The sequence below is a fragment of the Rutidosis leptorrhynchoides genome, chromosome 1 (assembly GCF_046630445.1).
Source record: "Rutidosis leptorrhynchoides isolate AG116_Rl617_1_P2 chromosome 1, CSIRO_AGI_Rlap_v1, whole genome shotgun sequence".
NCBI lineage: Eukaryota > Viridiplantae > Streptophyta > Magnoliopsida > Asterales > Asteraceae > Rutidosis > Rutidosis leptorrhynchoides.
The window spans coordinates 132,138,516-132,152,590 of record NC_092333.1 but is presented as its reverse complement, the minus strand read 5'-3'; the positions used below and the strand labels follow the sequence as shown (position 1 = coordinate 132,152,590).

Below are 14,075 nucleotides of genomic sequence, written 5' to 3'. Positions count from 1 at the left end.
TGAACACATTTCGCCCGACCTTGTGTCGTAACGGTTAATTGATATAACTTAATTGTTTAGGTCAAGGCTAAGCAACTTTCATGCACACGTTTACTTTGCGAAGTACTTTTATACTCGTGCACTCGAGGTGAGATCATAGTCCCACCTTTGCAAATACTTTTATACTTTTAAATCGTGGGCTGAGAAACATATACTTTATATACATTTATACGGTTTATACTTTCATACTTTGGATACAAATGCGAATACAAGAGCAAAGATACAGACGAGTTAGAACAAAAGTCCTCAATCCAATTATCATTAGTTCCACTTGCAGGGTGTAAGTGTAAGCGAGTGATTATGTTGTGTGGCCATACGGGTTTAACGAACCCTCATTCAGACGGTTCGCTACCGTTAGTGGATGAAATATAATTTCAACGTGCATAGTGTATGTTCTAACACTATATTCAAAATTCAGAGGGAAGATTCAGTTAAGTTTTGGTAATTGGGTGCTCGTGATACAGACAACATCTTTTGGGATGTATACGCTTGATATTCACTTTATACTAAATCTTATGGTTTACAAACATATCTTTAGAGATGTATACGCCTTGATACTAAACCTTGTGATTCAAAAACATACTTTCACAAATACATTTATGATCTCACCAACATTTTTCGTTGACAGTTTTCTATATGTTTCTCAGGTTCATACTTGGCTATTTGATACATGCTTCCGCGTACACTCATACTTGCTTGGGGTCAAGCATACATGCATACACTCTGATTATTTGCTTGGAGTCAAGATACATACATACATACGCTAGTGATAGCACCTTTGGATTCAAACTTTTGTTTACATACTTACGCTATTTATAGCAACTGTGTTTTTAAACTAATTATGTCGCAAGTTATTTCATTTATACTTTATGACTTTTGTAAACTTAGACTTGTTGTCGAACGGTTTTGTAAACTAAACTTGCAAGTCTTGTACCTTTCAAATGAATGCGACATAATTTTGGTCAAACGAGTCTCATATAGGGACTACGACCACGCAACGGGACCTAAGTTAACGGCGCCGTCAATAACGGTTTTGGTCGGGTCGTTACAGTTGCATAGCATGGTCAAAGACAGGACCTTGTGCCAGACCGAAAAATCATAAGGGTGAGCTTTACTATTCCTCCTACCAAGGATAGTAATTGCGTCCGACACGTTATAGACCATAATTAAAAGCATGTCAGGGGACATTGCCTTAACAGTTGCTTGTTCAACGCTTTCCTTTACAACCGGACGGTAGTTTACCGAAAGGTAATATACGGAGCAAGTATACTGGACGTGTTGCTTTCCTAATACAAGGTTAGCAAGTGGGTGACACAAAACCATAAGTTTTGAGCTAAAATTTTCAAATCTAAAACCCACCAAACCCACAAAAAGAATTTGCAAACACCGGTGAAGGGTTATTCCGAAAAACTTATCTAGGGTAAAAGCTAGATTTAATTTTCAAAAAAATCAAATGTTTTCATAAAGATCCAATTTCCTAAAGGATCTAAATTTTCATAAGTCATGTGGGACTGTAAACCATATCGTTACTACCATTGTTTATACCGCCATATTGAAATCACTGATATACAAAGTGTGAAGAATAAAGAAGTGATTCTAGTATTTCAAGACTATATTGCTTGAGGACAAGCAAAGCTCAAGTGTGGGAATATTTGATAATGCTAAAAACGAACATATATTTCATAGCATTATCCCTCAAGAAAGACAAGCTTTTAGTTGCAACTGTTCTATTTACAAGTGATATTCGTTTAAATAATAAAAGGTGAATACAAAAGACAGATTCGACGAATTGAAGACGCAAAAGACCAAAAAGCTCAAAAGTACAAAATACAATCAATGAGGTTCCAATTATTGATAAGAAACGTCTCAAAATTACAAGAGTACAAGACTCAAAACGCAAAGTACAAGATATTAAATTGTACGCAAGGACGTTCGAAAATCCAGAACCGGGACCAGAGTCAACTCTCAATGCTCGACGCAACGGACTAAAAATTACAAGTCAACTATGCACATGAATATAATATATAATTAATTCTTAAAATTAATATATATATATATATTATATTATATTTAAAACCCGTCGGCATAAAAAAACAAAGACTTTTGAGTCTCCCCAGCTGGCCATGCGATCGCATGGCCTGGAGGAAGAAACTCCATGCGATCGCATGGTGCACAGTTCCAGCCCACATGCCTATAAAAATCGAGCTTTGGTGTAACACAAAACACATCTTTTTCTTCTCCTCATTCAACGTATAATATTTATATTTATATTATAATTTTAATTTTAATTTTAATTTATAATAATAAGGGTGTGTTAGCGAATGTTGTAAGGGTGTAAGTCAAAATTCTGTCCGTGTAACGCTACGCTATTTTTAATCATTGTAAGTTATGTTCAACCTTTTTACATTAATGTCTCGTAGCTAAGTTATTATTATGCTTATTTAATCCGAAGTAATCATGTTGTTGGGCTAAAAATATTAAAATTGGGTAATTGGGCTTTGTACCATAATTGGGGTTTGGACAAAAGAACGACACTTGTGAAAATTAGACTATGGGCTATTAATGGGCTTTATATTTGTTTAACTAAATGATAGCTTGTTAATTTTAATATAAAGATTTACAATTGAACGTCCCTATAAATAACCATATACACTCGATCGGATACGATGGGCAGGGTATTTATATGTACGAATAATCGTTCATTTAACCGGACACGGGAATGGATTAATAGTCACTAGAATTATTAAAACAGGGGTGAAATTATGTACAAGGACACTTGGCATAATTGATAACAAAGTATTAAAACCTTGGGTTACACTCAGTCGACATCCTGGTGTAATTATTAAACAAAGTAATAAAACCTTGTTACAGTTTAAGTCCCCAATTAGTTGGAATATTTGACTTCGGGTATAAGGATAATTTGACGAGGACACTCGCACTTTATATTTATGACTGATGGACTGTTATGGACAAAAACCAGACGGACATATTAAATAATCCAGGACAAAGGACAATTAACCCATGGGCATAAAACTAAAATCAACACGTCAAACATCATGATTACGGAAGTTTAAATAAGCATAATTCTTTTATTTCATATTTAATTTCCTTTATTTTATATTTAATTGCACTTCTAATTATCGCATTTTTATTTATTGTTATTGTATTTAATTGCACTTTTAATTATCGTACTTTTTAATTATCGCAAGTTTATTTTATCGCACTTTTATTATTCGCAATTTCATTATCGTTATTTACTTTACGCTTTAAATTAAGTCTTTTATTTATTTAATATTTTACATTTGGTTTTAACTGCGACTAAAGTTTTAAAATCGACAAACCGGTCATTAAACGGTAAAAACCCCCTTTATAATAATAATATTACTTATATATATATTTGTATTTTTATAAATTAAACTAATATAGCGTTAAACTTTGATTAAAAGATTTTCCCTGTGGAACGAACCGGACTTACTAAAAACTACACTACTGTACGATTAGGTACACTGCCTATAAGTGTTGTAGCAAGGTTTAAGTATATCCATTCTCTAAATAAATAAATATCTTGTGTAAAATTGTATCGTATTTAATAGTATTTCCTTGTAAAATTTAATAGTATTTTATACCCCTTAGCTTTAACATCACCTGCACTACTTGAACACACCACCATAACCATTGTAAACCCATTTAAACCCAATCATCTTCAAACTAATTTTTGCTGCGGTATCTACTTCTATGTTTCAATCAACCATCAAACCCACACAACCTATCTCACGTTGCCATTCAATGTTGCTGCTATTGCTTGTTTCTATTTCAAATCCTCACAAAACCTACAACAGTAGAATAGGATAATGATAATTGCTGTTATGATGGTATGATTATGATGATGGTGACTCGTTAAGAAAGATTATGGTGATGATTAATGATGAACCAAGAGAGCGATTGGGAATTATCTCCAATAAACTACAAGCATAACCGCCATGGCAATAGAAGAAGATAACAATGATTACGATAATACGATCCTGATGAAGAAAAGATGATAAGGATACGATTTTGTTATGCTTTGATGATACCTGCGTACTGTTTCGGTTTCTATCTATTTGAAGGACAAAGAAGGCATTTGCAAATTGATTGTTTCTGTTTCTATTCTATTTCTGTGTAAACGATTAAGAGATGATGATGATCGATGTGAGGTTGAAGATGATGAATAGTAATTATGTTCAAAGTTGCTGCACTCTTGTTTCCTGTTTCAGTCGACTTATGATGCTGCAAATATTGCTATTACGAGTTAGATGGGTTGTCTTTGTTTAATGAACGAGAGGATGAGAAGGAAGAAGATGATGAGCTGTAAAAACATTTAGATAGCGACGGTTATAATTTTTTTTTATTTCCTGTCGACATTAAATCCCTACTGTGACGGTTTGGATTTAATTTGGGCTTGTAAATCTGTAGTTAGACTGCTGTATTTCTATTTCAGTTGGGCCGAGTGTGAGTTGTGTTGTTGGGCCGTAACCTTTCCTGCTGTTGGGCCGAAGAAGATTGGCCAAACGGGTTAAATAAAATTTGTCTTCAAATCTAATCAGAAAAATAGAAGTGGAAGGGTGGTTTGATGTGGTGTTGGGGTATTGGGAGGTCGCGGGTTCGAGCCTAGGCTATGGTATTTATTTATTTTTAGGCTTGTCTTAAAGGTAGTTTCTTTTATTATCATTATTATTATTATTATTTTTATTATTATTATTATTATTATTATTATTATTATTATTATTATTATTATTATTATTATTATTATTATTATTATTATTATTATTATTATTATTATTATTATTATTATTATTATTATTATTATTATTATGATTAATGTTAAGGTAATTATTATTATTACTACCATTAATACAAATTATTACTCATTAACATTAGTATTATTGTCATTCTAAAATTATTATTATCATTTGTATTAAAATATTATTATTATTATTATTATTATTATTATTATTATTATTATTATTATTATTATTATTATTATTATTATTATTATTATTGTCATTATTAACACTATTATTATTATTATTATTATTATTATTATTATTATTATTATTATTATTATATTATTATTATTATTATTATTGCTATAGTTATTATAGTTATTGTTATTATTACTATTATTAACATCATTCTTATCAAAATTAACACTATTGTTAAAATTATCACTTTTATTTAAAATTATTATTATTATTATTATTATTATTATTATTATTATTATTATTATTATTATTATTATTATTATTATTATTATTAGTCTCATTATTTTTATTATTATAAGTATTATCATTTTTATTATTATTAATATTATCATTACTAATATCATTATTACCATAACAAATAAACCTTCCTATGAATATATATATATTGTAAGATATTAATATAATTATGTATGAAAACATTAATACATTGTAGTATATAATATATAAGGATAAATATATTCAAATTAATAATTAATATAACTTAAAATTTATTTGTTCGATTACAAGTATATGTGTTAATATATATATCAATGATATAGGTTCGTGAATTCGAGGCCAACCCTACATTTGTTCAATGTCGTCATATGTATTTTTACTACAAAATACAGTATTGTGAGTTTTATTTGCTCCCTTTTTAAATGCTTTTGCAATATATATTTTTGGGACTGAGAATACATGCGCTGCTTTTATAATTGTTTTACAAAATAGACACAAGTAATCGAAACTACATTCTATAGTTGGATTATCGAACCGAATATGCCCCTTTTTAGCTTGGTAGCCTAAGAATTAGGGAAATGACCCCTAATTGACGCGAATCCTAAAGATATATCTATGGGCACTAACAAGCCCCAGTCAGAGAATTTGAACTGCTTTAGTACTTCGATTTATCATGTTCGATGAGAGTCCCGGAATGATGGGGATATTCTATATGCATCCTGTTAAGGTCGGTTACCAGGTGTTCAATTCATATGAATGATTTTTATCTCTATACAGTTTGCGATATGCCTGATATGAGATGATGTTTATGAGAAATGAAATGAAAATCTTGTGGTCTATTAAAATAATGGAAATGATTGTTTATGATAAACTAATGAACTTATCAACCTTTTGGTTGACACTTGAAAGCATGTTTATTCTCATGTATGAAAGAAATCTTCCGCTGTGCATTTGCTCATTTTAGAGATATTACTTGGAGTCATTCATGACATATTTCAAAAGACGTTGCATTCGAGTCATTGAGTTCATCAAGATTATTATTAAGTCAGTTATAATTTGATGTATTATGAAATGGCATGCATGTCGTCAACTTTCGATGTAAAGAAAGTTTGTCTTTCGAAAAACGAATGCAATGTTTGTAAAATGTATCATATAGGGGTCAAATACCTCGCAATGAAATCAACCATTGTGAATCGTTTATAATCGGTATGAACGGGTCATTAAAGTTAGTTCACAAACATTGTTTGGTCCAGTTAAATAAGAAGGCATGAATACTATAACTAAAGCTCTATGATCACAATAGTTATCCAGATTTTGTACACCATAAATGCAATTGGGGCACCAATTTTACAAATTTGCACTGAATATTATTACGCACTTGCTAACTAAACAACTTAAATCCAAGTTGACTCATTCTGTAATAGTCAACTCTACTTTAAAATTAGTGTGTCATATTATATGGTTCTATATTGGTTGCAACGGAAAGAAACATTAAAGGGCATGGTTATCTATTTGCCGCTTATGAAGTACCTAAATGGCCATATGTGGCATGGTTACTAATTAAATCAATATCAGAAACAACTTAAACTGATGCAGAAGTCACCAGTTTAAACAACCATGTACACATAATAAGTTGGATTACCAAGGTTTTTCATATTAGATGAAAATAAATAAATGAACAACAATATTAGATGAATGTTAAGGCTGCTTGTTGATCCTATAGGGGTGAAATGAAGTATGACAAATTTGTCACAGCCTTTTCTTCCTAATTGTGACATTAAAGCAAGTTGCAAAACATGGTAATTTGAGGTTAATCAACAAACATTTAGTATTAAAAAATAAACACACCAAAACAACACTGAAAAAAATAAAAGTAATATTTTTCATTACCAAAAAAGCTAAAAGAAAAATGTAAGACTGCACATGAACTAATTTAATGGTTGATTTTGTAGTCAAACTTCAAGTTCCAATCATAATATTCTGGATTGGGTTCCAAACATCATCAGTAATTCATTTGGGTATATCACAATTCACAAAAACATCGAAGTTGAAGTATTTTAATGGCAAAACATTAGGATCAAATGTTACCTGCACGTCCATCAATTTGTTTGCCAGTCTCATAACCTCGTCCATTCTGAACATCCATACGGAAAACAATCATTAATTAAATTAAATCACGATTAATATTTTATTCAAACATGGGCATAATCACTATAATTCGGAAAAATTCAATACATTACTATTTGTGTAAATATAGTTTATACAGAATTTGGATACTAATTTCTATTCGAAAGATGGGTACATGTAAAAGATTAGTTCAAAACACTGTATAACAATCAATACAATAACGCTACTCGAAATCGATACAACATGATATTCAATTTGATTATGATATATATCGATTGATAAACTGATGCAACATGAAATTCAAACTGAATATAGATCTAACCTGATGTTGATATTACACAAGGCATGATCATACACGATTGATAAACGATTCGACGATGAACCCTAGGTTTTAGGATTCAAATATACATTAATTAATAATCAGTATAAACATGGATAAATCTTGATGTGAGTCGAAGGTATTTAGAAATTGTGACACGTATCAAAGATAGTTGTTGATTGACGGTTTGAAACATAGAAGATTGTTCAACGTTATTTGTAGTAGACGAATTTGGGAGAAATCAGAGAGAGGCGGTATGATTAATTTTTCAGAAGAGGAACCCTAGAAAGGCGATGCAGAATCGCCGAAGGAGAAGAGAGGCGAAACAGTTTATGTTTGTGACACCGTGGAGTTATCAAGTGTTAATTATTGTTAAACTGTGATCACAGACAGATTAACATGTCAGCAACTGTGATTAAGATTAACTTATGGCTTGACACGTCAGCAAATTCTTCACGATTTATAAAATGTTATAGATAATAGTTAACTTATGAGATGAAAAGTTAGGCAAAAAGGACTGACTTTGCTAGTAAATTGGTGGAGCAGGGTGGGAAATGTAAAATTACCCCTACATCCTAAATGTCATGGGGTTTTTTGCCGTTTTAGTTACACCACGATGTCGTTTTGAATTTGCGCTCACACTACAAATAGCCCCCTAACTTTCGCACAATTTACACATCGCCCCCTCAACTTTACATTTTTCAGGGGTAAAAAATGTAAATATATAATTTTATTAAAATAAAAAAACTTATTCCACCCAAATTTATAACGGGCCCCATCTTCTTACTCGGTGCGAGTTAAATTTTTCCAAGATCACCGTTCAACTCGAAAAAATCTCACGAACCCAACGGGACTAACTATATGTGAAACGGACATCGTTAAAAAAATACTAAATACCCTCAACTTTACATTTTTCAGGGGTAAAAAATGTAAATATATAATTTTATTAAAATAAAAAAACTTATTCCACCCAAATTTATAACGGGCCCCATCTTCTTACTCGGTGCGAGTTAAATTTTTCCAAGATCACCGTTCAACTCGAAAAAATCTCACGAACCCAACGGGACTAACTATATGTGAAACGGACATCGTTAAAAAAATACTAAATAACGGGCCCTATATTCACGCTCAGTGCGAGTTAAATTTTTCCGAGACCACCTTTCAACTCGAATTAATTTTACGAACACAACGTGACTAACTATACGCGAAACGGATATTGTTAAAAAAATTAAATATTTCGGGCTAAATTACATACATATACATACACGTCCAACAAACAACCCAACCTATTAGATATATTAAGTACCAAACAAGGTATATTCAAATTCGACCGCGCGCCGAATACAATCGGAGCAAAGCGCCGTCAAATTTTTTCTAGTTGGTAAATATTTAGAGACTTAAAATCTGAAAGTTTATGCCATTTATCAAATAATGACGAAAGTGTGAGTTTGTGTTGTTGGGTGGCGACGAGGAAGAAGGAACCAGAGTGTTCACTTACCCTAATTAAGGTTAATCTTATGCTATTGTCATCATCTTCTTCATCTTCCTTGAGAATTGGGGGTTTTCATAAACCCTAAGTTGAGGTATAAATTTCTTTAGTTAAATTGTTATGAATTAGTATGTTAAAAATGTGTAGATGTTTGTTATATGGAAGTATTTCCATCAAACATGGCTATAAATATCATGAACACTAGGGTTTGTAATTTAAAGTGAGTTTTGTTATATGCATGAACTTGAAGTTCAAATTTAGTTATGAGTTATATATATGAAAAAGAAGATTTATAAAGATTTAATCTTGAAAGATTCTTGAAAATTGAAAGAAAACAAGATATGATGTTTTTGATGAATTAATGTGTACTAGTGTTCATGTTATGATATTAATTAGCTAAAGATGATGATGAATTATGTTAAAATCAGTCCACATAATCACGTTAATGGGTATGCTTGTGGGTTGGTTTTGGTTGAAACTTTATGAAATTCGTAGTTAGAAAAACTGCACATAATCACGTTGTGTAAAACTCGTATAAAATCAACCGTAGCTCCGTTTGAGGCGTGTAAACACTTTTCGAAAAGGTCTTTGAGTGTCCTTACTTTTGATGTATGTTTTTTGTAAATGAGGGTTGAAACAGGTGAGAATTATGTGCCTTACTTTTGATGTCAAAATGGTTGAACGGGTCAAGGTTCAAAACGGGTATTAAAAAATAATTATACAGTTGGTTTTTGGAATGTCGGTTTGAAGTCGTTTCAATTTTGATTGGGTGTGTTCCGCTTATTTTCAATTGTTCTTGTTATTAATCTTTTGTCACACCTCAACCAAATTATCTGGTAACTTTCAACTGTTCAAATATATAACTAACACAAAATTAACAACATTAATAATAAAAGATGCATTTCGGTGAGCCATCGAATGACTAGAGAGAATCAACAACCCAAAATACAATACATTAAACACGTTACTCAAAAACACGTACATGTAACACAAAATAAACTCACAACAACATACACAATCAAATCAACCCTTCAGTCTATCTTCTTTTATGATCTTCTCCTGCCGCCATACGTCCCCGTTGAGCTTGCCTCAACACCTCCCCTGTCGTACCCAACAACGTGTCGTCCACATCCATCGCCGCCAGCACCCCCGCTCCTAACGGCGAGTTACCATCCACTTCCACTTTCGTCACCGTCGTGGTTTCTTCTCTGCCGCCACCTTGTTTCAAGTTCATACCTTCCATTCTTTTTCTTGTTTCCTCTCTCGTTTGATTCTCAAACCTTGCCTACTCAAACAAATCATTCTTATAAACTTCCACAAGATTCAATTTTCACCACCAAAATACAAGATGCTATTGCTATGCTAACATCATTTCTTATTTGCACTCAAGATTAGTATGTTACAACACTACATTATCAAATATTTATTATACAAAAAGTAACAATGGGGTCACATTTTACTAACCTTTGTAGCTTCACTAGTTTGAGACAACTTCTCCTTAGCCTCCTCTTTCTTCCCAGCCAACACATCCACAGCTTTCCTAGCAGCATCCGCAGCCGCGTCTTTCAACTCCGACATTTTCCCCACCGTTGCATTTGTTCCTTCTTTCGCGACTTCTGTCGTGTAGTCTTTCGTGGCTGCCGCTTTGTTAACAGTGTAATCCTTTGTAGCTGCCGCTTTATCCGCAGTGTAATTCTTCGCATCATAAGCTTTCTGAGTTGTATAATCGGCGTACTCCCCTGTTTTATTCAGGGTTTCATCCTTGGCTTCTTTCGCCTTGTCCATTGTGTAATCCTTTGTGGCCGCCGCCTTATCCGCAGTGTAATTCTTCGCATCATAAGCTTTCTGAGTTGCGTAGTCAGCGTACTCCCCTGTTTTGTTCGTGGTTACATCTTTTGCCTCTTTCGCCTTCTGCTTCGTGTAATCTTTTGTGGCCGCGGCTTTATCAACCGTATAATCTTTTGCCGCAGCCACCTTGTCAAATGTGAAGTCCTTGGCAGCAACTGCCTTGTCAACCGTGTAGTCTTTTGCAGCCGCTGCCTTTTCAAATGTGTAGTCTTTAGCTGCAGCAGCCTTATCAACAGTGTAGTCCTTGGCAGTTGCTGCCTTGTCGAGGGTATAATCCTTCGCAGCAGCCGCAGTTTCTATTGTTTTGTCTTTGGCTGCAACCGCCGTGTCGACGGTGTAATCCTTGGCGGCTGCCGCCTTTTCTGCTGTGTAGTTGACCGCTTCTTTCGTTTTCTGTGCAGTGTAGTCCTTGTATTCCCCGGCCTTTTGGGCTGCCTCCCTGCCTTTCTCAGCAGTGTAATCCTTCCATAACAAAATGTCGTTTGCATTAGTTTCTAAATTGTAGCAATATGAATCCATCCACAAATATTATTAACCTCTACGAAATATACAAAATATTACAAGAAATGTAGTCGGAAAATGTTCAATAATTCCCACTCTTTCGCTTCTAGTTCTTCACAAAACTAGCTGTCAATTTTCTAGAATGAAGATTGCATCAATACTAGTTTAGTGTATAGTCCCAATTACCCCACTATTTCCTTCTCTTTCTTCACAAAAATATCTTTCACTTAATACAATTAAATTAAATATTGTACTAGTTTATCAGTTTACACCTAAAAGCTACACGGGTCGGGGACAGTTCGGGTCAGAAACAACCCGTTTCTTGTCTAACTATGTTGGTGCATAAATATAAGGCCCTCGTTCATTTGGACTAGGTACGAAATCTGAATTTATATGGTTAGAGTCCATCCGGATAGAGTACCGTATCACATATAAGTTACGTATCACAGATAAGTTACATCCGTACGGATGAAGGATGCAGACTCTATAAATAGGTTATTTCAAGTTCATTGTCAAGGTTTACGAACCATAATACCTCTTAGCCGATTCCAGTCGTTCCTAATCAAACCCTAATCGATTCCAAGTTGTTTTCTCAAGGTAATTTTTTCGACTAAAACACTATATCGAGGATTCCTCAGCACCTCGATATATCATTATACGATTGTTTAATTCTGTTTAAACAATCCTACAAACTAGACAGACCAAGTAAAAATATTACATTTTTTCTAAGAAAAATATGGGTCAATTTTCTAGAATGGGAGTTAATTAATACTAGTCTGTCAGGTAGACCAGTCCTTACTAAAAACATACTACCCTTACCCGAACAGATTAAACCATGTACATTAACCTGATAACTACCTAAAACTCACAAAGATCTATCATCCAAAACTAAAATGCAAAGGATAAAACAACTCATTGTCTAAAATTAACATATAATTAATTTGTACTAATTTCTCCAAAAATGGGGAAATAAATAGAAAAAATTATTGCATTAATTAATACCTTATACTCTCCACCTTTCTCCATTGTTGCGTCCTTGGTTTCTTTCGCCTTTTGTGCAGCCTCTCTTTCTTTCTCCATACCATAATCTTTATACTCACCTGCCTTCCCCATTGTCGTATCCTTCGCTTCCCGCGCTTTTTGCGCCGCATAACCCGTATAATCACCTGCCACGTCAGCAGCTTCCTTCCCTTTCTGTGCCGTATAATCCTTATACTCCCCTGCTTTCCCCAATGTCACATCTTTCGCTTCCACCGCTTTTTGCGCCGTCACATCTGCCGCCTCGTGAGTCTTTCCGGTCACAGCGTCTTTGGCTTGACCAAATGCACCGGTGACCGTCTGAAAGACGCTGCTGATAATTCCCGGTCTAGCCGGTTCACTGGCTCGGTTAGTTGGACCGGTTCGTATCTGCTCGTGTCGTTCGACCACAACCGTACCATCACCACCCCCAAGTTGACTGTTAATGTTGCTGAGTTCATCGGCAGCAGTTCTTGCAGCTTTTTCTGCAATCTCTTCCTTTTTCCTAAATTCTTGATTTGAAGCCATTGGAATATGTGTTGTAAAAAGATGATTTGAATATTTTTTTGTTAGAATGATTTGTAGATGTTTTTGTGAGGTGTAAGTAGGACGTGAATGTGTATATATAGGAAGGTTTGGTGAAGGATTGAGATTTGCTTTAGTGTTTTGTGAAGGGGATTGAGTTCTGTAGGTGTTGTGAAGATGGAGATGAGGTGATGATGTAAGCAGTAGCTGCTTGACACGTAGCATGGTAGAGGGACACGTGTATATCATGCAGAGATGTTGAGGAATTTGGGGTGGCAACCACAAGATATATGCCTTCATGTGAAAGTCTCAATATAATAACTTAATAACTTAATTCAATACTACGTATTGAAAATGGTGTCACAATGTTCGTTGTGCTGTAAGCATTGAAAACTTCCAGTATAGTCATATACTGTTTTTGACCTTGCATTACATATTTTTTTTTCTTTAAAAGAGTGTTGATAAAAAGAGGACGAGTATTATATCAACTGATGTTTTTATGTCAAGTCCTATACAGATACCTAATTTTGTTTTTTTTTTTTTTTGTTATAAAATATAGACGAGAAAGTAATTTATAAACTTTATAAATACCGTCACTAAAAAGTTTTTATACGCTAGTGGAGATCCAATGTAATTGTCGCTAAAGAGATTTCCTCTCCAAATCAAAAATAAAATTTGTAAATACCTACGTGTCTGATTATTATGGAAGGCGAAACATTAGGTGTTTTTATAAATATTTCTACTACTTTCAACTAAAAACCAACGCATTTTGACTCATACTAAAAGATTAAACCGTTATAACTCAAACCGAATTTAATGTAAACCCACTTATTATGTCACCTCTAAGTATGAATAAGATTTTAAACAGGTTCCTTTTTTGTGAGTATCTATTGTCGAAATCCAAATCGTCCACGTGATCCCGCAACGAGATAGCCCTGCGCCATCCACCACCTTCTTCAAACTCTTCTTCTTA

The 14,075-nt window shown here is 33.5% G+C and overlaps 1 protein-coding gene across 1 annotated transcript; it reads right to left on the bottom strand.

The window, feature by feature from the left end:
* Positions 1–10,247: 10,247 nt before the first annotated feature.
* Positions 10,248–13,105, bottom strand: LOC139889215 (uncharacterized). The gene is made up of 4 exons (XM_071872180.1): positions 12,563–13,105; positions 10,995–11,521; positions 10,676–10,895; positions 10,248–10,496 (listed from the first exon to the last, which is right to left on the bottom strand). The coding sequence occupies exons 1-4, from the start codon at positions 13,103–13,105 to the stop codon at positions 10,248–10,250; spliced, it is 1,539 nt and encodes a 512-aa protein (XP_071728281.1).
* Positions 13,106–14,075: the final 970 nt, after the last annotated feature.